The 27182-nt window shown below is 36.5% G+C and overlaps 1 protein-coding gene across 2 annotated transcripts in view; it reads left to right on the top strand.

Moving 5' to 3' along the window:
- Positions 1–27182, top strand: part of SPATA6 (spermatogenesis associated 6) — a 152002-nt gene that overhangs the window by 115057 nt on the left and 9763 nt on the right. For both annotated transcript variants that reach the window (XM_040470167.1, XM_040470166.1), the window contains exon 12: positions 22153–22244. In XM_040470167.1, coding sequence (XP_040326101.1) covers positions 22153–22244 — 92 coding nt within the window. The remainder of the gene's footprint in view (positions 1–22152; positions 22245–27182) is intronic.

The raw sequence follows: 27182 nt of genomic DNA, 5'->3' as shown, positions 1-27182 counted from the left end.
TTTCTGACTTTTATCATCTCATTAAATTTTTTTTCTGATTTCTTAATATATACTATTTTTAAGGACTTTTAGCTTTGTTCTTTTACTTCTGGGTTATAATAAACCTTTTAGATGGCTACCAGTGATTTTTTGCCTACTAGTATTCCCACCCCTGTGTAGTTACCTCCCACCACACATGAATGGGGCTAATCTGTGTAAACAATAGATTGTTGCAAAAATAACAGTGTATGACTTCTGAGGCTAGATCAAAAAGACATTGAAGCTTCTGTCTTTTTCTCTCATAAGATCATTTACTCTTGGGAAGACAAATTGTCAAGTTATGAGGATACAGGTAATACATTTGCCTGCCATCTGTTTTGTGAACATGTCTTCTGGCATGTTTTCATTGAGGGCATCTTATTTGGCCTCCCCCCACCTCCCTTAAAGCTTTTTATGAAATTTAAACCATTTATAATGATTATTTTGAACTTTTAGAAAGAGATACATGATTTAGATTAACTTTTCTAAATATGTAGTTTGAGAGCTCTTTTTTCTGTCTCATCATTTATTCTAGAATAAGCATGGCAGCTTAGTTTCTGAGATTTCCTGGCTTTCTTTTTCTTCCCAACTTTTATATAGAATTTTTCTTTCCTTTGCTTTTATTCCCCTGTTCAATGTGTATTCTTTTTCCAAATGTTTATACTCAATGTAAAGTTTTATCTTGGAAGGTGACTTTGGAGTGTTAGTTTTGAGAGTTAATGGATCTCACTGCTCCAGCTCCTTCAGAATTTATTGTAAATCCTTTGTACTCATCACTATGAAAGTGAGAAAACCTCTTCCAATTTCAGTTTCTGTTCTTAAATTGGCCCACCAGCCTTTTGAGTGAATACTCCATTTTGTTACTTTGAAGTTATTTGGTTTATCAGATGCCTCAATGCTTTCCTCTGATTTCAACAGATGGTGTTACCATCTCTATTATCTACTGGAGATCTATGCATGTCTCCTGATATTTTGGGTTCATGGGAATATCTTGTCCCTTAATTTTATTGCAGATGTTTCCCATGGATTTTTTAGTACTGCTCTTCTAGGTAATTTTTAAAATTTTATTTCAGTATAATGTACTTTAATTCTAAGTTTTGTGGCACAGTGAGTCTTTAAAAAACACAATGGAGTACTACGTGGCAATGAGAAAGAATGAAATATGGCCTTTTGTGGCAACGTGGATGGAACTGGAGAGTGTTATGCTAAGTGAAATAAGTCATACAGAGAAAGACAGATACCATATGTTTTCACTCTTATGTGGACCCTGAGAAACTTAACAGAAATCCATGGGGGAGGGGAAGGAAAAAAGAAAAAGAGGTTTGAGTGGGAGAAAGCCAAAGCATAAGAGACTCTTAAAAACTGAGAACAAACTGAGGGTTGATGGGGGGTGGGAGGCAGGGAAGGGTGGATGATGGGTATTGAAGAGGGCATCTTTTGAGATGAGCACTGGGAGTTGTATGGAAACCAATTTGACAATAAATTTCATATATTGAAAAAAAAAGAATAATCAAAAAATGTCCTAACAATGGAATATTATTCAGCCTTAAAATGGAATAAAATTCTGATACATGCTCTAAAAAATAAATAAATAAATAAATAAAAAATAAAAAGTGAACCCTCGTGGGTGAATAGCATCCAGGTCAGAGACATGACATTACCAGCCCCCCAGAAATGCCTCTGGTGCCTCTTCTCAGTCACTACGAAACCTACTATTCTAATATCTAACAACATATAGGCTAGTTTTATGTGTTTTTGAACATTTCAGAAGTGGAATCATATGGTATATATTCTTTTATATTTGGTCTCTTTGGCTGATTATTATGTTTGTGACATGCATGTGTTTCATTTTTATTACTGTATAGCAGGAGTCAGCAAACTATGGCCCACTGGTGAATTCCAGACTTTTAAATTTTAAATAAAGTTTAATTGGAACATAGATAGACCCATTTACTTATGTATTATTTATGGCTGTTCTCAAGCTACAACAGCAGAGGGGAGTAATTGTGACAAAGAGCCCATAACTTGCAAAGCTGAACATAAATACTATTTGGTCCTTATAGTTTGCCACCCCTTGCCTTATAGTATTCCAATAAGAGTAGCAAAATTTATCAGTTAATTCTACTTTTTGAGGCTAATACTAATAGTACTGCTATCACCATTACTGTATATCTTCCTTGATGAACATATATATGTATTCCTGTTGGATATATACCTAAAATGGAATTGCTGGGTCCTACAGAATGTGTATTCTTCTGTAGAAGATGCTGCCAAAGAGTTTTTCAAAGTGTTTCAGTGTTGAAACACATTTTCAAAGTGTCTCAGTATGGTTGAGAGTTCTGGTTTTCTACATCCTTGTTAACACACTGTATTTTCTGGGTTTTATTTTCCCATTATAGGTATTCCAGAGGGTATGAATTGGTAATGCAGTATGGTTTTGCTTTGCATATGCTGAAACTGTTTTGGATGCATACAGGTTTAGATTGTGTTTTTTGTTCTGGTTAATTGACCTATTATTATTGTGAAATGTCTTTACCTCTAGGAAAGCTTCTTGCCTTCAAATGTAGTTAGTCTGATATTATTATAGTCCTATCAACTTTCTTTTGGTTAATGTTAATTGGTGTTTTTCACTCTTTTACAATCACCCTTTCTGTATCCTTATATTGAAGATGTGTGTCTTTTATAGTTGGGTTTTATAGTAGTCAGTCTTTCCCTTTATCATTTAATTATTATGTTATCATTTAATTACTGATATTGTTGGGTTTGTATCATTATCTTGCTATTTTTCTATCTGACAGATCTGTTCATGTTTATTTTTAAATCTCCTGCATGTCTCCCTTAACTAAGATATTTTTATTCCCTTTTCTCCTTCTTTTAACTCATAGGGTATATATTTGCTTACTATTCTTTCAAAATATATGTATATATATTAAATACTTGTATCCTCTATTGTAATCTCATACAATTTTTCTTTACTAGTTTTTTGATAATTTTAGAACATTTACACTCCATTTAAATCCCTTGCTTCTTTAAAGTTATTGTTGTGATACATTTTATCTATATGTATTTTAGATTCCACAGTGCGTTGATACTATTATTTTGTATAGAAATCTTCACTTACATTTGCCTACATATTCATCCTTTTTTGGTTGCATTTTAGTTTTGAATTCTGTTTTCATTTTGAATCATTTCCCATTTGCCCTAAGAATTCCCATTAGGGCTTTTTGTATGGGCCTGCTGTTGGAGAATTTTCTCATTTTTATTTACTTCTTTTTAGTACTTATTTGTTTATTTACATATCCACTAAATCTATGTTGGATTTTTCTTCACTGGGCATAGATGTATATGTGGGCAGATGTTTTTCTTCCCTTACTTTAAAAATAACATTTTGTGGGGCACCTGGGTGGCTCAGAAGCTAAGCGTCTGACTCTTGATTTCTGCTTAGGTGTTGATCTCGGGGTCGTGAGTTCAAGCCCTGAATTGGGCTCCACACTGGGCATGACGCCTACTAAATAAATGAATAAATGAATAAATGAATGAATGAATAAATAAATATAAAAATATCATTTTGTTATCTTACGACTTCCATTATTTCCTTGAGAAGTCTGTTGTCAGTCTTACTCTTGCTTCCTTGAAAGTAGTGTCTTTTATCTGTGGCCTCTTTTAGTATTTTCTCTTGTCCTTGGTTTTGAAAGATTTGGTTTATGTATTAACCCTGATCAGAGTTTCTTGAATCTAAATTCATGACTTAAATTAATTTTGGAAATTCTAGCCCTTTATTTCTTCAAATGTGCTATACCTTTATTCCTTACTTCTTGGTCCAGTTACATCTGTTAGACCTTTTGATTATCTCCCTCAGTTTCTTGCACTTCTTTCTGTATTTGTCATTTTATTTTCTCTTTTATTAACATTTCCTAGAAACATACATTCTAGTTCATTGATCTTGTCTTCTACTGTTTCCAATACATTGTTAAACCCAACTACTAAATTCTTTATTTCTACTATTTATGTTTAGATATAAAATGTCTTTCTGATTAATTTTTATAAATGTCAGTGTTTTTGGAAATCCTTAACCTTTGTGTCTATTTTGTCCAGTTTTTTATCTATTTTCTTGAACATACTGATCAAGTTTACTTTAAAGTGCTTAATCTCCTAATTCCAGTACCGGGATTATATTTGTGATCTGCTTTTTTTGTCTTTTTTACCCTTGCTTACCAGTTGTACTGTCGTGACTGTACCATTTATTTCATAATTAAATTCTAGACATTTTTAAAAATCTTTTTGACATTTATTTATTTTTAAGAGACAGAGAGATAGAGTGTGAGCAGGGGAGGAGCAGAGAGAGAGGGAGACACAGAATCAGAAACAGGTTCCAGGATCTGAGCTGTCAGCACAGAGCCCGTCGCGGGGCTCGAAGACACAAACTGTGAGATCATGACCTGAGCCCAAGTCGGACACTCAATTGACTAAGCCACCCAGGTGCCCCAATTTTTAAAAGAACTTAAGATCTTTCCAGGTGATGAGAGGGTTCCCTTTTTCCTTTCCTAGGCAGGGAACATCAGGGCTAAACTTGTTCAAAAGAGATCAAACTGGGTTGAGGCAATATTGATGTTTTGGGAAATCTCAGTTTATCCTTAATCAAACTTTTGCTAAATCTCACTTCAGCAGCCCTTGTTTTTGGTCATTGGCCTATGGTGCTTTCAAGTTGGAGTTTTTCAGGTCTTTGTCTTCTCAGTACCAAAAAACTGAGGCAATTTGTGTCCTGCTTCTCAGAAAGTTTAGGCTCAGTGCCTTGTACTTCCATACCAGGAACCATCAGAAAATATTCATGTATTTGAGTCCCCTCTCATCTCTGTGTTTGTGACATCAGCTCTACATAGTCACCAAGATGTCTGTCTGCCAGCACCAGCTCTGTGACTGGTTCTAGCTCCTCCCAGAAGTCAGGTGCCCTCAGGATAGATGATGTTGTTTTTTTTTCCTGACAGATATTTGTCTTTTTTTTTATTATTATTATTTTTTTTTAACGTTTTTATTTATTTTTGAGACAGAGAGAGACAGAGCATGAACGGGGGAGGGGCAGAGAGAGGGGGAGACACAGAATCGGAAGCAGGCTCCAGGCTCTGAGCCATCAGCCCAGAGCCCGACGTGGGGCTCGAACTCATGGACCACGAGATCGTGACCTGAGCTGAAGTCGGACGCTCAACCGACTGAGCCACCCAGGCGCCCCTGATATTTGTCTTTTAATTACCATCTAAATGTATGGCATGGATCTTTCACTTTTCAGTCATTTTTGGATTAGCTTATTGCTCCCAACCTGGCATAGCTTCATAATTTGGCAAATACTGTGACAAGACACTTCTGTGTTTGAGGTTCTTCCAGTTCGCAATTTTACTTCTTGAGCTTGATGTGATTTACAAAAAGTTCTGCTGGATGCTCCATCCCCAGAAATAGCCTTTGCCTGAGCCAAGACCAGATTTTTTTTTAGCCTAGCTAGTCCCAGATTGTCAAGTGTTTCCAGTTTAAAAACAGTTACAGGTTCTTAAGTGTTCATACTATCTCCAGGGTTTTTGCTGCTTGTGTTTTAGGGCCTCTAACTCTGGTCGGTCTTTCTCTCTTAAGTACCATGAAACTGTAGGAACATTCACTCTACTTTTCCAATATTTTGGGGTTAACTTCATACCCTCTAGTTTTACACAGCTTCATAAATCAATAAATGTCATAATTGAGAAACTGTGCATCTAAGGCCTCGTAATACTCTAGTTACATCATTCCACTCTCATACAACCATCAAAAATGTTATTGGTTTTTCTGCATCACAGCATTGACCCTTGTTCTAATCTAATATAAGTCCTGGTTCTCAGCATCTAGCCCATGCTCAGGATGTGCAAATGCTTTGAAGAAAAATGGAAGTGCAGATCATCAGTCCACGTTTGAAAGTTTCTCTCCTCTGAAATGTATCACTAGCCTTCTTTTTTTCTGTACCTTTCTAATAACTTAAAACATAAATTTTTATTTTTTTCTGTCTTGTTTAAAAAAAATTTAATGTTTATTTTTGAGAGAGAAAGAGACAGAGCACAAGCAGGGGAGGGGCAGAGAGAGAGGGAGACACAGAATCTGAAGCAGGTTCCAGGCTCATAGCTGTCAGCACAGAGCCTGACCCGGGGCTCGAACCCACTAACCATGAGATCATGACCTGAGCCGAAGTTGGACGCTTAACTGACTGAACCACCCAGGAGCCCCTTTTTCTGTCTTTTCTAGTTTTCAGCATGAGTATTTGTCTGTCGTGAATTATTCCATCTAACCCCAAAACCATTTCTGTATGTTTTTACGAAGGGATTTGTGCTAAGTATTATTTTTTTATTGCTACCATAACAAATTGCCACAAACTTAGTAGTTCAAATTGATTATCTTACATTTCTATAGACCTTACATGGGTCTCACTGGGCTAAAATCAAGGTATCAGCAGAGCTGTTTTCTTTATAGAGTTTCCAACGAAGGATCAATTTCTGGTGACCACTCGTATTCCTTGGCATGCGGCCATTTGCTCCATTTGCAAAGCCAGCAAATGGCTATATTCTTTTTTTTCCTTAATATTTATTTATTTATTTTTGAGAAAGAGTGAGAGAGCAGGGGAGAGATAGAGAGAGGGAGACAGAGAATCCCAAGCAATCTCCATGCTGACAGCACAGAGCCTGGCATGGGGCTTGATCCTACGAACCGTGAGATCATGACCTAAGCCAGAATCAAGAGTTGGATATTAACCTACTGAGCCACCCAGGCACCCCATCCTTTACCCTTATTCTTAATCACATCTCCCTCTGTATGACCATAACCATGAAAGATTTTTCTGCTTTTAAGAACTCATTTGATTAGATTGGGTCCACATAGATGATCTGATGTAATCTTCCTTTCTCAAGATCCTTAACCTTAATCAAATCTGCAAAATTCCCTACTGTTATGTAGGGTAATATGTTCACTGATTCTGAGAATTAAGGCATGGACATCTTTGGGAACCATTATTCTGCATACCACACATTGTCACTAACATCTTCCTAGAATTTCCTTAAGATTTTTTTCTTTGTCATTTCTTTTCAACAGTTTACTATTATGCACTTAGCTGTGATTGTCTCTTGTTTATCCAGTTTGGCCTTTGTAGTGCTTCTCAAAAAGCATATGTTAGACTTGTTGTCTGTGTACCATATACCTCTTAAAGTCTTTTAATTCCTGGACATTTTCTGATGGGCATGTGCTATGTTATGAATATATTCCAGTCTGTGACATGTATGTTAGTTTTCTTAGTAAGAGTCCTTATGTGGATAGAAGTTCTTAATTTAATGTAGCCCAATTTTCCTCTCCTTTTGGTTGGTATTTTGATTAGTGCTTTCTTTACATTCATATAGGAAAACTTAGGCCAACTATGATTCTGAATATATTTCCCTATTTAAAAAATCTTTTGTCATGTTGCCTTTTACATTAGATTTACAATGCATGTGGATTTGATTTGTATGTATAGTGTGAGATTTGGATGAAGGTTTATTTTTTCCCTTATGTTTATGGTCCATCATCTTTTTTTCAAATGACCATTTTTTCCTTACCCTGTTTACATGGAGATGGTCCTGGATTCTATTCTATTCCATTAGGACTGTATATATATGTGTCTGTTGCTGGATTTTCTTCTGTTGTGTTCATTTGACTCATTTTGTACTAACATCATATTCTCTCAATTGCTATAAGTTTATGATAACTTTTGATACCTAAAGCATAGGTTTTTCAGCTGTGTTCTTGCTTACTGTTCCTTGTTCTTTGAATTTCCATTTGCATTCCAAAATCAGCTGGTCTGTTTTAAAAAACATGCTATGATTTTGGCCAGGATTTTATTGAATGTGTGCTTTCACTAGGGGAGAACTGACATTTTACCAATGTTGAGTCTTCCAGTAGTGGTGTCTTTTTAAATTAATTTAGATATTAAATTTCTCCTGATTATGTTGTAGTTTTAGAATTCTTATATTTCTTTTGGTAGATTTGTTCTTAGATGTTTGATACTTTAATACTATTATAAGTTGTATACTTTAAAATTGTGTCTTCCATTCGTTCTTGGTATAATGACTATATTATATTTTTATACAACAATCTTGTATCCAGTGACCTTACATTCACATATTAATGTTAATAGACAGTAGTTTTTTTTTATGTGTGTGTGTATATATATAATGTAAATAGTGATATTTTTATTTCTCCCTCTTTAGTCTTAATGCTTTTTATTTCTTTTTCTTGCCTTATTACACTATCTAGGGTTTCCAAAGCAATATCAAACAGAAGTGGTGATACAGGGCATCCTTTCTTGTTTGCCACCCAAAGAGGAAGCTTTTTATAATTAAACATTAAGTATGAAGCATGCTGTACATTTTTTGTGGGTATTCTTTGCCACGTTACAGAAGTTCCTTCTATTCTTTGTTTTCTGTAAGTTAAAAAAATTTTTTTTTACTGTAAGTATATGGATTTTATGACACTGCATCTGTGGGTGTCATTATATGCTATTCCTCTTTATTTAATGTGGTAAGGGGCATCTGGGTGGCTCAGTCGGTTAAACATCCGACTCTTGATTTCAACTCAGGTCATGGTGGGGATCGAGCCCCGTATTGGGCTCCTCATTCTCAGCAGAGCCTGCTGGGTATTCTCTGTCTCCTTCTCTCTCTCTGCTCCTCCCCAGCTCATTTTCTGTCTCTCTCTCAAAATAAATAAATAAAGGTTTTAAAAAATTAGGTTTATTTAAATGTGGTAAATTGCTTACTTGATTATTCAAGTGTTAAACCATGCTTGCATGTTTGGAACAAAACTCTTGGTCATAACTTTTTAAAATATATATATACCTGGTTTCAATTTGTTAATGCTTTACCGAGTATTTTTACATCTAAGTTAGTGATTGTGATTGGTCTGTAAGTTTGCTTTCTTGTAATGTCTTCCTTAAGTTTTGGCTGGCCTCATAAAAATGATTTGGGAAATATTCCTAATCATTCTCTAGAAGAGTTTGTGTGAGATTATTTCTTAAATATTTTATTTTATTTATTTATTTAATGTTTATTTATTTTTGAGAGAGAGCACACAAGTGGGGAGGGACAGAGAGAGGGGGAGACACAGAATCTGAAGCAGGCTTCAGACTCTGAGCTGTCTGTCAGCACAGAGCCCGAAGTGGGGCTCAAACCCACAAACTGTGAGATCATGACCTGAGCCAAAGTCGGATGCTTAACCGACTGAGCCACCTACATGCCCCATATCTTAACTATTTTAAATAAGCCCATCTTTATAGGAGAGTTTTCAATAAAGATTTTAATTTGCTAATTTTATTTCACTATGGCTAGATAACATACTTTGTATGATTTAAGCCCTTTTAAATTTATTGAAACTCACTTTATGGTTTAATGTAAGGTCTCTGCTGAAGAATTTTTCATGTGTACTTGAGAAAAATGTATATTCTGCTATTCTCTGGTAGCGTGTTTATAGATGTTAAGTCTAGTTGATTCACATCTTCTATTTCTTTGTTGATCTTCTGTCTTGACTGTTCTATCCATGGTGGAAGTAAAGTACTGAAGTCTCCGAACTAGTATGTTGTAGGAGTTTCTCATTCTCATAGTGTATGAATCAGGATTCTCCAGGGAAACAGAAACAACAGAACATTGTGTGTGTGTGTGTGTGTGTGTGTGTAGACATATATATACATATGTGTATACATATGTGCATATATGGAGAGACAAAGAGGAATTTTAAAGAATTGGCTCATGCAATTGTGAGCTTGATGAGTCCAAAATCTGATGAGATAGGCCCAATGCTCGGGGAAGTTGTAGTTCAAATCCAAAGGCAGTCTACTGGCAGAATTCCTTTTTCCTTGGGGGAGGGCAGTCTTTGGCCCATTGAGGCCTTCAACTGACTGGATGAGGCCAACCCACATTATGGAAGTCCATTCATGCACTGTTAACCTCAACCATAAAAGCCTCACAGAAGTGTCCAGAATAATGTTCAGCCAAATATCTAGGCACCAAGCCTGAGCCAAATTGACATATATAATTATCCATCATACATACTTTTTTAAAAATTTTATTATTTTTTTTAAATTTACATCTAAATTGGTTAGCATATAGTGCAACAATGATTTCAGGAGTAAATTCCTTAGTGCCCCTTACCCATTTAGCCCATCCCCCCTCCCACACCCCCTCCAGTAACCCTCTGTTTGTTCTCCATGAGTCTCTTATGTTTGGTTCTCCTCCCTGTTTTTATATTATTTTCGTTTCCCTTCCCTTATGTTCATCAGTTTTGTCTCTTAAAGTCCTCATGTGCGTGAAGTCATGTGATATTTGCCTTTCTCTGACTGACTAATTTCACTTAACATAATACCCTCCAGTTCCATCCACGTAGTTGCAAATGGCAAGATTTCATTCTTTTTGATTGCCGAGTAACACTCCATTGTATGTATATACCACATCTTCTTTATCCATTCATCCGTGAATGGACGTTTGGGCTCTTTCCATACTTTGGTTATTGTTGATAGTGCTGCTATAAACATGGAGGTACACGTGTCCCTTTGAAACAGCACACCTATATCCCTTGGATAAATACCTAGTAGTACAGTTGCTGGGTCGTAGGGTAGTTCTATTTTTAGTTTTTTGAGGAACCTCCATACTGTTTTCCAGAGTGGCTGCACCAGCTTGCATTCCCTCCAACAATGCAAAAGAGATCCTCTTTCTCCCCATCCTCACTAACATCCGTTGTTGCCTGAGTTGTTAATGTTAGCTTAGTTGTTAAAGCTCACAGGTGTCAGGTGGTATCTCATTGTGGTTTTGATTTGTATTTCCCTGATGATGAGTGAAGTTGAGCATTTTTTCATGTGTCAGTTGGCCATCTGGATGTCTTCTTTGGGTAAGTGTCTATTCATGTCTTTTGCCTATTTCTTCACTGATTATTTGTTTTTTGGGTGTTGAATTTGATACGTTCTTTATAGATTTTGGTTACTAACCCTTTATCTAATATGTCATTTGCAAATATCTTCTCCCATTCTGTCAGTTGCCTTTTAATTTTGCCGATTGTTTCCTTCACTGTGCAGAAGCTTTTTATTTTGAGGAGGTCCCAGTAGTTCATTTTTGCTTTTTTTCCCTTGCCTCCAGAGACGTGTTGAGTAAGAAGTTGCTGCGGCCGAGATCAAAGAGGTTTTTGCCTGCTTTCTCCTCAAGGATTTTGATGGCTTCCTGTCTTACATTTAGGTCTTTCATCCATTTTGAGTTTATTTTTGTGAATGGTGTAAGAAAGTGGCCCAGGTTCATTCTTCTGCATGTCACTGTCCAGTTTTCCCAGCACCACTTGCTGAAGACACTGTCTTTATTCCATTGGATATTATTTCCTGCTTTGTCAAAGATTAGTTGGCCATATGTCTGTGGGTCCATTTCTGGGTTCTCTATTCTGTTCCATTGATCTGAGTATCTGTTCTTGTGCCAATACCATACTGTCTTGATGATTACAGCTTTGTAGTATTGTTTTAAGTCTGGGATTGTGATGCTTCCAGCTTTGGTTTTCTTTTTCAAGATTGCTTTGGCTGTTTGGGGTCTTTGCTTGTTCCATACAAAGTTTAGGATTATTTGTTCTAGCTCTGTGAAGAATGCTGGTGCTATTTTGATTAGGATTGCATTGATTGTGTAGATTGCTTTGGGTAGTATTGATATTTTAACAATATTTGTTCTTCCTATCCAGGAGCATGGAATATTTTTCCATTTTTTTGGTGTCTTCTTCAATTTCTTTCATAAGCTTTCTATAGTTTTCAGTGTATGGATTTTCACCTTTTTGGGTAGATTTATTCCTAGGTATTTAATGGTTGTTGGTACAATTGTAAATGGGATCGATTCCTTGATTTCTTTTTCTGTTAGTTCATTGTTGGTGTATAGGAATGCAACCGATTTCTGTGCGTTTATTTTATATCCTGCAACATTGCTGAATTCATGAATCAGTTCTAGCAGTTTTTTGGTGGAGTCCTTAGGGTTTTCCATGTAGAGTATCATGTCATCTGCGAAGAGTGAAAGTTTGACCTCCTCCTGGCCGATTTGGATGCTGTTTATTTCTTTGTGTTGTCTGATTGCAGAGGCTAAGACTTCCAATACTATGTAGAATAACAGTGGCGAGAGTGGACATCCCTGTCTCGTTCCTGACCTTAGGGAGAAAGCTCACAGTTTTTCCCCATTGAGGATGATACTAGCATTTGGTCATTCATATATGGCTTTTATGATCTTGAGGTATGATCCTTCTATCCCTACTTTCTTGAGGGTTTTTATCAAGAAAGCATGCTGTATTTTGTCAAATGCTTTCTCTGCATCTATTGAGAAGATCATATGGTTCTTGTCCTTTCTTGTATTGATGTGATGAATCACGTTAATTGTTTTGCTGATATTGAACCAGCCCTGCATCCCAGGTATAAATCCCACTTGGTTGTGGTGAATAATTTTTTTTTTATGTATTATTGGATCTGGCTGCCTAATATTTTGTTGAGGATTTTTGCATCCATGTTCATCGGGGAAATTGGTCTATAGTTCTTTTTAGTGGGGTCTCTGGTTTTGGAATCAAGGTAATGCTGGTTTCATAGAATGAGTTTGGAAGTTTTCCTTCCATTTGTATTTTTTGGAACAGCTTCATGAGAATAGGTGTTAACTCTTCCTTAAATGTTTGGTAGAATTCTCCTTAGAAAGCCATCTGGCCCTGGACTCTTGTTTTTGGGAGATTTTTGATTACTGATTTGATTTCCTTACTGGTTATTGGTATGTTCAAATTTTCTGTTTCTTCCTGTTTCAGTTTTGGTAGTGTATATGTTTCTAGGAATTTGTCCATTTCTTCCATATTGCCCATTTTATTGGCGTATAATTGCTCATAATATTCTCTTATTATTGTTATTATTTCTGCTCTGTTGGTTGTGATCTCTCCTCTTTCATTCTTGATTTTTTATTTATTTGGGTCCTTTCCTTTTTCTTTTTGATCAACCTGGCTAGTGGTTTATCAATTTTGTTAATTCTCTCAAAGAACCAGCTTCTGGTTTCATTGATCTCTTCTACTGTTCTTTTGGTTTCGATAGCATTAATCTGCTCTAATCTTTATTATTTCCTGTCTTCTGCTGGTTTTGGGTTTTATTTGCTGTTCTTTTTCCAGCTCTTTAAGGTGGAAGATTAGGTTGTGTATCTGAGATCTTTCTTCCTTTTTTAGGAAGGCCTGGATTGCTATATTCTTTCCTCTATGACCGCCTTTGCTGCATCCCAGAGGTTTTGGGTTGTGGTGTTATCATTTTCATTGGCTTCCATATACTTTTTAATTTCCTCTTTAACTTCTTGGTTAGCCCATTCGTTCTTTAGTAGGATGTTCTTCAGTCTCCAGGTATTTGTTACCTTTCCAAATTTTTTTCTTGTGGTTGATTTTGAGTTTCATAGTGTTGTGGTCTGAAAATATGCATGGTATGATCTCGATCTTTTTGTACTTGCTGAGAGCTGATTTGTGTCCCAGTATGTGGTCTATTCTGGAGAACATTCCATGTGCACTGGAGAAGAATGTATATTCTGCTGCTTTAGGATGAAATGTTCTGAATATATCTGTTAAGTCCATCTGGTCCAGTGTGTCATTCAAAGCCATTGTATCCTTGTTGACTTTTTGATTAGATGATCTGTCCATTGCTGTGAGTGGGGTGTTGAAGTCTCCCACTACTATGGTATTACTACTGATGAGTTTCTTTATGTTTGTGATTAATTGATTTATATATTTCAGTGCTCCCACCTTTGGCGCATAAATGTTTACAATTGTTAGGTCTTCTTGGTCTATAGACCCCTTGATTATGATATAATGCCCTTCTGCATCTCTTGATACAGTCTTTATTTTAAACTCTAGATTGTCTGATATAAGTATGGCTACTCTGGCTTTCTTTTGTTGACCATTAGCATGATAGATGGTTCTCCATCCCCTTACTTTCAATCTGAAGGTGTCTTTAGGTCTAAAGTGGGTCTCTTGTAAACAGCATATAGATGGATCTTGTTTTCTTATCCATTCTGTTACCCTATGTCTTTTGATTGGAGCATTGAGTCCATTGACGTTTAGAGTGAGTACTGAAAGATGTGAATTTATTGCCATTATGTTGCTTGTAGAGTTGGAGTTTCTGGTGGTGTTCTTTGGTCCTTTCTAATCTTTGTTGCTTTTGGTACGTATGTATGTATTTGTATTTTCATCTTTTCTTTCCTCGGGGAGTCCCCCTTAAAATTTCTTGCAGGACCATCATACATACTTTTTTGCATTCCACCTCTAACAATTAGTCAAAGTTACCATGTGAGATTCTTCAAGTGGTCTTCCCTTTAGACTTTGTTATTCTCTATTCACTTATAATATAAACCAGGTTATAGAATTAGAAAAACCTCAGTTTAATGAAGGTCAGCTCTTCACCTTCTTATCCTTTTGACTTTGAGCAATTCTACCTAAATTTTCATTATACTATGTATTAGGAAATTAAAGCCATTAAGGTTAACTGATTTGTCCAAGGTGATAATGCATATTAGAACCAATGATCAAATTCTATTTAAATTCTTATCCTTGTACACAATTTACTATAAATAATATGTTGAATTTTATAGCAATAAAATCCACCTTACAGATATTTTAACTGTATATGAGAATTTCATTTGAGAATGACAGGTGTGTATTTAAATACTATGTAATTAGTGAGATCACTGCCTTTTAGTTCTGGCTATGTCTTAAACTAACCACTTTTTCCCTAAATTTTTCAGTTTGCAAGCATGAATAGATACCTTTTATTTTTTATCTCAGGGATAATCTAACTATGATGTCAATCACATGCATAAGGTAGTGATCATTGATTAAAGGAGTCTTACGAGAACATTTTAGGGGTGCCTGAGTGGCTCAGTTGGTTCAGCATCCAACTCCTGATCTCAGCTCCATTCTTGATATCAGTGTCGTGAGTTCAGGCCCTGTGTTGGGCTCCATACTGGGTGTGAAGCCTACTTAAAAAAAAAATGAAAATTTAATTTAGTGCCAATTTCAGGGAAGGAGAGCCCACAGCTTCCTTAAATAATGTTTCATTTTATTAATGACCTTTGCTGAAAAAAAATGTTTCTTCATGGAAATCTTAAAAAAAATCTCTCCTGGACTATTTGTTTCAGAACACCCTCATAAAAAACTCAGTACATGTTAGCTGAAAAATAGATATAGCTGAAAGTTTGAGCCTAATTTTCCTATAGGAGAGTAGCCTCATGGCTGGGGTGAGTGTGTTGATCTCATTAACATTCTAGGAGGCAGTATAATGTAAATAAAGTTAGATCTGAGTTTATTTATTATTTTTTTAGCAATATATGTTCTTTTTTATAATTTGTTTATTGTCAAGTTAGCCAACATACAGTATTGGCTTCAGGAGTAGATTCCCATGATTCATCACTCACATATAACATCCAGTACTCATCCCAACAAGTGCCCTCCTCAATACCCATCACCTGTTTTTCCCACTACCCCAAATCCCACCCCCATCAACCCACAGTTTGTTCTCTGTATTTAATAGTCTCTTATGGTTTGCCTCCCTCTCTGTATCTAATTTTTTCCTTCCCTTCCCCTATGGTCTTCTGTTAAGTTTCTCAAATTCCGCATGTGAATGAAATTATATGATATCTCTCTTTCTGTGACTAATTTCACTTAGAATAATACCCTCCAGTTCTATCCACATTATTGCAAATGGCAAGATTTCATTCATTTTCATCACTGAGTAGTATTCCATTGTACATATATACTTCATCTTTATCCATTTTTCTATTGATGGACATTTGGGCTCTTTCCATATTTTGGCTATTGTTGATAGCACTGCTATATAAACATTGGGGTATATATGCCCCTATGAATCAGCATTCCTGTATCCTTTGGACAAATTCCTAGTAGTGCTATTGCTCAACCATGGGGTAATTCTATGTTTAATTTTTTGAGGAACCTCCACACTGTTTTCTAGAGTGGCTATACCAGTTTGCATTCCCACAAACAGCACAAGAAGGTTCCTCTTTCTCCACATCCTTGCCAAAAATCTGTTGTTTCCTGAGTTGTTAATTTTAGCCACTCTGACCTGTGTAAGGTGGCATCTCAAGGTGGTTTTGATTTGTATTTCCCTGATAATGAGTGATGTTGAACATCTTTTCATGTATCTGCCATCTGGATGTCTTCTTTGTAAAAGTGTCTATTCATGTCTTCTGCCCATTTCTTCACTGGATTGTTTGTTTTTTGGGTATTGGTAAGTTCTTCATAGATTTTGGATACTAATCCTTTATCTGATATATAATTTGCAAATATCTTCTTCCATTCCATTGGTTGCCTTTTAGTTTTGTTGATTATTTCCTTTGCTGTGCAGAAGCTTTTTATCTTGATGAGGTCCCAGTAGTTCATTTTTGCTTTTATTTCCCTTACCTCCAGAGACCTGTCACTTAAGAAGATGCTGTGGCCAAGGTCCAAGAGGTTGCTACCTGTTTTCTCCTGTAGGATTTTGTTGGTTTCCTGTCTCACATTTAGGTCTTCCATCCATTTTGAGCTTATTTTTGTGTATGATGTAAGAAAGTGGTCCAGTTTCATTCTCCTGCATGTTACTGTCCAGTTCTCCCAGCACCATTTACTAAAGAGACTTTTTTTCTAATGGATACTCTTTCCTGCATTGTCGAAGATTAGTTGACTATATGTTTGTGGATTCTTTTCTGGGTTCTCTAATCCATTGTCTATGTGTCTGTTTTTGTGCCAATACCATACTGTCTTGATGATTACAGCTTTGTAATACAGGCTAAAGTCCAGGATGGTGACACCTCCAGCTTTGGTTTTCTTTTTTAACATTACTTTCGCTATTTGGAGTCTTTTCTGGTTCCATACAAAGTTTAGGATTGTTTGTTCTAGCTCTGTGAAGAATGCTGGTGCTATTTTGATTAGGATTGCATTGAATGTGTAGATTGCTTTGGGTAGTCTAGACATTTTAACAATATTTGTTCTTTCATTCCATGAGCCTGGGATGAAAAATATTTCTTTGTGTCTTCTTCAATTTCTTTCATAAGCTTTCTATAGTTTTCAGCATCCAGATATTTTCCCTCTTTGGTTAGGTTTATTCCTAGGTATTTTATGGTTCTTTGTGCAATTGCAAGTAGGATTGATTCCTTGGTATCTGTTTCTGTTGCTTCATTATTGTTGTATAGAAATGCAACCGATTTTTATATATTGATTTTATATCCTACAACTCTGCTGAATTCATGTATCAGTTCTAGCATTTTTTTGGTGGAGACTTGGGTTTTCCATGTAGAGTATCGTCTTATCTGTGAAAAGTGAAAATTTGACTTCTTTGCCAATTTAGATGTCTTTTTATCTTGTTTTATTACTGATTACTGAGGATAGGACTTCCAATGCTATGTTAAACAACAGTGGTGAGAGTGGACATCCCCTATCATGTTCCTGATCTCAGGAGGAAAGTTCTTCGTTTTTCCTTATTGAGGATGATATTAGCTGTGGGTCTTTTATACATGGCTTTTATGATGTTAAGGTGTGTTCTTTCTATCCCGACTTTCATGAGGGTTTTTATTAACAAAGCATGTGTATTTTGTCAATGCTTTTTCTGCATCTATTGACAGAATCATATGGTTCTTATCCTTTCTTCTATTAATGTGATATATCACATTGATTGATTTGTGAATATTATACCAGCCCTGCAGCCCAGGAATGAATCCCACTTGATCATGGTGAGTAATTCTTTTAATATACTGTTGAATTCAATTTGCTAGTATCTTGTTAAGAATTTTTGCATCCATGTTCATCAGGGATATTGGCCTGTTATTCCCCTTTTTAATAGGGTCTTTTTCTGGTTTGGGAATCAAGGTAATGCTTGCTGCCTTCATAGAATGAGTCTGGAAGCCTTCCATTTCTATTTTTTTGGAACAGCCTGAGAAGAATAGGTATTGATTCTGCTTTAAATGTCTGGTAGAATTCCCCTGGGAAGCCATCTGGCCCAAGACTCTTTGTTGGGAGGTTTTTGATAAGCAATTCAATTTCTTCTCTGGTTGAGGGAAGCAGGGAGAGTCTGTTCAAATTTTCTATTTCTTCCCTTTTGAGTTTTGGTAGTGTGTGGGTATCTAGGAATTTGTCCATTTCTTCCAGATTGTCTAATTTGTTGGCTATAGCAACATATAACTATATATTTTTCATAGTATTTTCTAATAATTGTATTTCTGTGGTGTTAGTTGTGATCTCTTTCATTTGTGATTTTATCTATTTGGGTCCTCTCTCTTTTCTTTTCGTTAAGTCTGGCTAGGGGTTTATCAAGTTTGTTTATTCTTTCAAAAAACCAGCTTTTAGATTCATTGATCTGTTCTGTTTCATGTTTTTGTTTTTTGTTTTGTTTTGTTTTTGGATTCTATATTGTTTATTTCTGCTCTGATCTCTATTATTTCTCTTCTTCTGCTGGCTTTGGGGTTTCTTTGCTGCTAGTTCCTTTCTAGTTTCTTTAGGTGTGGGGTTAGGTTATATATTTGGGACCTTTCTTGCCTCTTAATATAGGCCTAAGTTGCAATGTACTTTGCTCTTAGGATTGCCTTTGCTGCATCCCAAAGAGTTTTGACTATTGTATTTTCATTTGCATTTGCTTCTGTATATTTTTTAATTTCTTTAATATCCTGGTTGAGCCATTCATTCTTTAGTAGGATGTTCTTTAACCTCCATGTATTTGGGGGCTTTCCAGATTTTTTCTTTTGGTTGATTTCAAGTTTCATAGCATTGTGGTTGAAAATATGAATGGTATGATCTCAATCCTTTTATATTTGTTGAGAGCTGTTTTGTGACCGAGTATGTTATCTGTTTTGGAGAATGTTCCATGTGCACTCAAGAAGAATGTATATTCTGCTTTTGGTTGAAAAGTTTTGAATATATCTGTTAAGTCCATCTGGCCCAATGTGTCACTCAGAGCCATTGTTTCCTTATTGTTTTTCTGCTTAGATGATCTGTCCATTGTTGTCACTGGAGTATTAAAGTCCCCTACAATCACAGTATTATTATCTATACATTTATTTATGTTTGTGATTAATTCATTTATATTTTTGTGTTCTCTCACGTTGGGGGCATAAACATTTACAATTGCTAGCTGCTCTTGGTGGATAGACCCCTTAATGATATAATGCCCTTCTTCATCTCTTGTTACAGTCTTTGTCTGATATAAGTATGGCTACTCCAGCTTGCTTTTAACACCCAGTAGCATGGTAGATGGTTCTCCATCCCATCACTTTCAATCTGCAGGTGTCCTCAGGTCTTAAATGAGTCTCTTGTAGGCAGCATATAGATGGATATTGTTTTTTTATCCATTGTGATACCCCATGTCTTTTGATTGGGGCATTTAGTCCATTTACATTCAGAGTGATTATTGAAAGATACGGATTTAGTCCCATTGTGTTATCTGTATGTTTTGTGTTTGTGGTGATATCTCTGGACCTTTATAGTCTTTGCTGCTTTCCACTCACAGAGTACCCCCCTTAGGATCTCCTGCAGGGCTGGTTTAGTGGTCATGAACTCCTCTAGTTTTTGTTTATCTGGGAAAGCCTTTATCTCTCCTTCTATTCTGCATGACAGCCTTGCTGGATGAAGGATTCTTGGCTGCATAGTTTTCCTATTCAGCACATTGAATATTTCCTGCCACTTCCTTCTGGCCTGCCAAGTTTCAGTGGACAGGTCTGCTTCTACCCTTATGTGTCTACCCTTGTAGGTAAAGGCCAGTTTGTCCCTAGCTGCTTTCAGAATTCTCTCTTTATGTTTGTATTTTGTCAATTTCACTATATTATGTTATACTGTTGACCTGTTTTTGCTGATATTGAAGGGAGTTCTTTGTGCCTCTTGGAGTTGGATGCCTGTTTCCTTCCCCAGATTAGGGAAGTTTTTAGCTATAATTTGTTCAAATAAACCTTCTGCCCCTTTCTCTCTTCTCTGGAACTCCTATGATACAGACATTATTTCGTTTCATTGAATCACTTAGGTCTCTAATTCTTTCCTCATGGTCTAGTAATTTCCTTTCCCTCTTTTTTTCAGCTTCATCATTTTCCACAATATTATCTTCTGTTTCACCTATTCTGTCCTCTACTTCTTCCATCCTTGCTGTCACTGCATCTAGTTTATTTGTATCTCATTTACAACATTTCTTAATTCATCATGACTATTTCTTAGGTCTTTGATCTCTGCAGCAGTAGATCTCTTCTTTCTTCTATGCTTTTTTTTTTTCCAAGCCCATCTATTAGTCTTATGACTTTTATTCTAAACTCTTGTTCAGATATATTGTTTATGTCTGTTTTGAGCAATTCCCTGGCTGTCATTTCTTCCTGGAATTTCTTTCTAAGAGAATTCTTCTGTTTTATCATTTTGGCTAGGTTTCTGTCTTTTACATGTTTTAATAGCTTGTTATGTGTCCTGCACCTGCGAGTCCTGCTGTATTAAAAAGGGGTCATACACCGTCCAGCACCTGGCTTTCAGAAAGTGTTTTTGGAATGTGTTGGCATGGACTTTGTTGTTGCAAATTTGGCTGCTCTGTCCCACTGCTCATAGTGGTGGATTGTTTGGACCTTCCACCAGCTGTGCTTTGATTTGTTCATTGAAGTAACCTTGGAAAAAAGGAAATGGGAGGAACCTTATCTCATACAAAGACAGAAATGAAGAGGGTGAAGAAAAAAAAAAGACCAGTCAGAGAATTAGAAAAACTAGAAGGCTTAATCCAGTGAGAGATAGGAAAATGAAGAAGAAGGAGTTACAGAAAAGGTATAAAAAGAATAGAGTAAAAATGCCTGATGAAACAAACAACCAGAAAAGGGAAAGAAAGAAGGAAAGAAAGAAAGAAAGAAAAGAAAAGAAAAGAAAGAAAAAAAATATATGTAAAGTAAGACTTGACCAGAAACTATGAGTCTGATTCCAAAGGGGAAAAAAAAGAAAGAAAGAGGAGGGTAGAAAGAAAAAGAAGGGAAAATAGAAGAGTAGGAAAGAAAAGAGAAAAATTTAAAAATTAAAAAAAAAAACAGACTAATATATAAAACTATAGGACACTTGTCTATTGGTACCTGGTATTGGCGACTGTGCTGGTCTGGATGAGAGACTGTCTAGTTCAATCAGTGTCAGTCCTGCTCCAGTAGATAAGCAGTTACCAGGCATGGAGGGGTGGGGTTTGGTGTAAGTGGGTCCCACCTCCACTGGGGGCCACTGTCCTGTTCTTGAAGCCCTTCTGTGTTGGTATTGGTGACACCCCAATCTCTCCTCCCCGGACTGGGAGTCTCAAACCATGCTATTCAGGCAGCCCGTGCAGAGTAGTGCCAATGGTGATCCTGTCCTGCTCCACAGTTCTCCTGTGCCTCCTGGGTGCCCAGCTGGGATTCAAAACCCGATGTCTTTTTTTTTTATTTATTATTTTAATGTTTATTTGTTTTTTGAGAGAGACAGACAGCAGGAGCAGGTGGGAGTTGGGGGGAGAGAAGGGGACAGAGGATCCAAAGCAGGCTCTGCACTGACAGCAGAGAGCCTATGCAGGGCTTGAACTCAAAAACTGTGAGATCATGACCTGAGCCGAAGTTGGACGCCTAACCGACTGAACCACTCAGGCGCCTCAGTAGCTATGTATTTTGATTCTAACTGCCTTGACTTTCATTTTTATTCTTGTGGCTTGTTAGTGCATTTTGGCTTATGAATAGTAGGTATGTATTAGAATGCTTACATCTACATAAGTTTCCCAGGTACTTATTCTTCAGAGTGCAGGTGCAATCTTTTAGGAGTTCACATGACAATATGTAAGACATTACTACATATCTTACTACATATCTTGACACAGTACCCATTCCTGTTCATTTATTGATGCAAGAAATATCTACCAGTGTCTAGTCTTTGATAAGCCATATTAGCATAAATAGAATAAAATCATATTTGTTTTATTGGACAGAATAACAAATTCTCAACTGCCCTTTTGTTTCTTTTTAAGAAATCCAAGCATTCAATTCATTTCTTATAATGGGGGAGAGGGAGAGCATTTCCCAAAGAAACATAGAGATCATTTTAATTGCAAAATGAATTAATGGAAATCTTTAAATTTTTCAGGATGAGAGAGACCCAGAGAAAGAAGATGAACTGGAGCTGAAAAGAGGTCTTTTATACAGAGACTCTGCCTATGACAGTGACCCAGAGTATAGGTATGAGCTGGACTAATGCAGCATGTAGAGATCTTTCTCACAGTTTCTATAAAAATAACCTGCTTTTTAATCTGCTGGATTTGTGGGAAATTTAGACATAAATTGATAATTATTATTTATTTTTATGTTTACCTACATAAAACTTATTAAAATACTTAAATTACTGGGGAGGCTGAGTGGTTAGGTCAGTTGAGCTTCCAGCTCTTGATTTCAGCTCAGGTCATGATCCTGGGGTCGTGGGATTGAACCCCATGTCTGGCTCTGTGCTGAGCATGGTACCTGCTTCGGATTCTCTCTCCCTCTGCCCCTACCTTGCTTGCACGCATGCTCTCTCTTTAACGACAACAACAAAATACTTTAATGATTACATTACTGCAACTTTTCAAGGAAAACAAATATATTTTATTAAGGGTGATATTTTCCATTTTACTTAAGATTTATAGTATATTTGTCTGTCCTGCAAACCCACATATCCAGGACTTATTTTCAAGCACATTCCATTCAAAGAATAGTTTCCATAATTTTGGGAAATGACTAAGCTTTTTTTTTTTTAATAACCTAAGAAAAGTTGTTCTTCTAGCCTAATATTTCAGAAGTGTTAGTAATAGTAAAATTTTTGCAAGATTATGGTAGCAAATTTCATGAAGATTTTTTAAATCTCTATGTCAGTTGCCATAGAATGTGCTATTAGAAATTGAATGTAAATTGTGAGTGTTATGTAACTGAAGGTTCTCTGAATCCTTTGGTGCTATACCACTGATTACCATATGGCTTCTACCTTCCTGAGTTTCCTGAAAAGCCAGTATAAGAAACAAGCTCCAGATAATGGAATATGTTTTATTGCTAATTTGAGTTTTCGACTGAAGTTTCTGATTTTTACCCTGGTAAGTTAGGCTAAACATTCTGTGAACATGTGAGGACTTCTTTTGCCCATTACACAGAATATAAATGTGAACTCCTTTCCCAAAGCTACTGCTTCCCAACCAAGAGGCAACCTGGACATCTCATCAAGGGAAGTAGTATATTATAGGTGAGTTTGGAGAAGCAATCCAAACAGGAAAAAGAAGATCCAAGAAAGTCCACACCTTGAGGAAGAAGAATTTTTATCTTTTGTTATTATTATTTACTTAAAGTTCTATGCTCTAGATTACTACTATATGTATTTAGCATCCCAATTTTGGTTCTTAATCCATATATTTAATTCTAATTTGGGTAAGAATGGATAGGGTTGATAAAGAAAAGCACCTGATTTTCATGCTTTTGTATGCATAATATTTACCTGGGTTGCCTCTTTAAAATATAGATTTCTTCTTTATACCCCATAGATTCTGATTCCTTACCTATAGAGGTGAGACCTAGAAATCTACATTTTAAGAAATATCATAGATGCTTCTAATGCAGCTTGTGTAAGGACCACATTTTGAAAACAGTGGTCTATTTAAAGTTTGCTGTAAACCTCAGTATTGGTTCTTTTTCCAATTCACCAAGCAATGTTAATGGCTAAGCTTTTGAATACCTGAGATTGTTTTGGTACCTCTCAAGAAAGAGTTAAGCAGAGTATCAGAAAAGTTCTGTTTACACATTTTGGAGATTTCTTTATATTCCATGTTACTTCTCATATATATATGTGTGTGTGTGTGTGTGTGTGTGTGTGTGTGTGTGTGTGTATATATATATATATATATATATAGACTGATAGGATAGGACAGAGTTATCAGACTGATAGGATAGGACTGATAGGATAGGACAAAGGTCTTTTATAAGAGCATATGTGATATTAGCTCCAGAAGCTACTGAAACAATCAGGGTATTATTTTGGTTTTATCCCTCAATCATATTATATATATTAGGCTAAGGTGTCCCTCTCATTCTACTTTCCATCTCAAAGATGAGAGAACCCACACTCAAAGTAATCACCCATTTGCTTGCCTTAAGGCTTCCATCAGCAGATATCAAGAGGAAGTTTGAGGGTCTTGGCTTAATATCACCCCTTTGCAGACACACATTGACACAGAGGTTGAGAGGAAGTCTGCATGGACCCTTGGAATGGCTAAGTGAGGAGCTCAGCAAATCCTTTCCCCAATTCAACTAGACAACAACTAGACAGAATTGTCAAAAACAACAATTTTAGGACTCTGGAAATTGACCAAAGGCATATATAACAAATTGAGAAGCATTTATCAAGAAAATCTACTGAGTCTCAATAAGGGCAGTAGGACTCAGTGGCATTTTGCCTGGAACTCCCAGTCCCTAGCTCCTTGGGGCAGTCATGCTGAAAGACCAGCATCTCTGCTGCCAGAGAAGACTAACTGTATGAAGCAGAGCATGGGAAATCCCATATGCACGGAGGTTAATAAACAATAATTATCCCACTGGCAAACAACAAGAGAAGACTTGAGGTCTGACTACTTGTGGGGACAGACATCAAAGATCCAGGGACCAGGTAGCCAGATTGGTCTTGATAAAGTTGTAATTATCCCTGGTAGTCTGGAACATTATGTGCATGTATAAGGCTGCAAATATGTTCAGGAGAAACTGGAGGGGCCTTAGGGAGCCACTAGTCCACAGCTAAATATGAGCCCTTTTGAAGACAGAAAGTAATACCTAGGGCAAGCTTGTAAACTGGATAAATTTTGAATGTATGTTCCAAGCCACACATAGATCCATTGGCAAAAAGATAGAAGCCTTTCTTTCTTTTCTTTTCTTTTCTTTCTTTCTTTCTTTCTTTCTTTCTTTCTTTCTTTCTTTCATGTTTATTTTTGAGAGAGAGAGAGAGAGACAGAGCACTAGTGGCAGAGGGGCAGAGACAAAGAGGGAAACACAAAATCTGAAACAGGCTCCAGGCTCTGAGCTGTCAGCACAGAGCCTGACACGGGGCTGGAACCTGGGAACAGGGAGATCACGACCTGAGCCAAAGTCAGAGGCTCAACTGACTGAGCCACCCAGGCGCCCCAGGATGGAAGCCTTTCTGACCAATCATTTGCTGGTCACCAAGCTATGCTGACCCAAGGGCAGTTCCTATGAGGCCAGGCTTAAAAGTTGAAACAATAATTTTTAAAAAAAAATAAAAGTAACAAGGTACACCAGAAACTACACAGGGCAAGGGAAACATATTTCAAGCCTTAATCCAGACAGGACACGCAGCAAATAATCAAAAACAAAACCTGGTAAGGTCAAAATCCAGAGTTGTTGCAATTTTTATCTAAAATCTTGTTTTCGGGGCGCCTGGGTGGCGCAGTCGGTTAAGCGTCCGACTTCAGCCAGGTCACGATCTCGCGGTCCGTGAGTTCGAGCCCCGCGTCAGGCTCTGGGCTGATGGCTCAGAGCCTGGAGCCTGTTTCCGATTCTGTGTCTCCCTCTCTCTCTGCCCCTCCCCCGTTCATGCTCTGTCTCTCTCTGTCCCAAAAATAAATAAAAACGTTGAAAAAAAAATTTTTTTAAATCTTGTTTTCATCAAAAAATTATGAGACATGTAAGAAATAGAAAAATCTAACCCATACAGTTGAAGGACAAGTTACTATAAACTGACTTTGAAGAGGCCCAGATACTGGATTTAGCAGCTATGTTCAAAGAACTAAAGGAAATCATGTCTAAATAATTAAAGGGAGGGGCACCTGGCTGTCTCAGTCTGTAGAACATGCCTCCCTTGATCTCAGGGTCATGAGTTCAAGCCCCATGCTGGGTGTGGAACCTACTTACAATAAAAATAAAATAATAATAATAAAATCATGTTAAAAAAAAAACAAAAGGATATATAATGATAGGGATTCATGAAATAGAGAATATTGATAGATAAAAATAATTTCTTTCATGTTTTGCTTAAAAATTATGCCCAGGACTCAATACTTTGTGTTGTGATCCGATACATATTGTGATTATCATCCATGGAGTATAGCAGAGATTCAGTGTTTTCTGCAGGAAAAGCATAATGGGAAATTGGAGTGCTGTTACCTTGTACACATCAGCCTATACATGCTCATTGTCCTATGTCTTCCATCATCTTTGAGTATGAAATTCATGTTGAAGAAATCTCTTATCAGGGAGTTGTTAGGTGACCTTTTACTTTAAGTTCTTTGGAATTTGGAGCTAGATTTTGGAAACAATCTACTACCGCACCAGCTTCCTTCTCTTTTGCATATTACCTGTCTTTTAGAAAATTTTAGACATTTGCAATGGTAGCCTTGCCAGTTCCCAAGGTCCTGGGATGTTTTTTAGTACCTGCTATGTATATTTAAAATTTCTTCAGTTTTCAGGATGTTGAAAATTCTCCATATTTGTTGTGTACTTCTGTCATCACTATTTTATTTGAACATTAATCCTAATTAAAGACCAGGCATAAATGATGTTTCATATAGGTGGTGGGGGTTGGTCACAAAAAGAGAGAAGTAAGCATAAAAATAATTTTAAGTTCATGGTTAGAATATGAATTGGCCTTTTATGACTATTGCCTGACATTTTTAACCATATTTTTCTTTTATGGAACTAGCTATTGATATAAGCTGTTTTCTATTTACTTCTGCATATTTTTCAGGATACTAACAGCAGAAATATGCTCAATATAATGTTTTAATTGTGAAATTATTTGTGACAGAACTGAGTAAATTTTGACTATGTGTATATATTTTAAGTTTTTATTTAGATTCCAGTTAGTTAACATACTGTGTAATATTAGTTTCAGGTGTACAATATAGTGATTGAACACTTCCACATAACACCCAGTGTTCATCACAAGTGCACTGCTTAACCCATCATCTATTTAACCCATCCCCTCTAGCACCTCCCCTCTGGTAACCATCAGTTGACTATATGTTTTTATTTTTTTTTATTTATTTTTTTATTTTATATATGAAATTTATTGTCAAATTGGTTTCCATACAATACCCAGTGCTCATCCCAAAAGGTGCCCTCTTCAATACCCATCACCCACCCTCTCCTCCC

Source organism: Herpailurus yagouaroundi, unplaced genomic scaffold (genome assembly GCF_014898765.1).
Source record: "Herpailurus yagouaroundi ecotype Mexico unplaced genomic scaffold, PumYag 77, whole genome shotgun sequence".
Classification (NCBI taxonomy): Eukaryota; Metazoa; Chordata; class Mammalia; order Carnivora; family Felidae; genus Herpailurus; species Herpailurus yagouaroundi.
The sequence above is the reverse complement of the archived record's forward strand: the minus strand, read 5'-3'. Positions and strand labels throughout refer to the sequence as shown.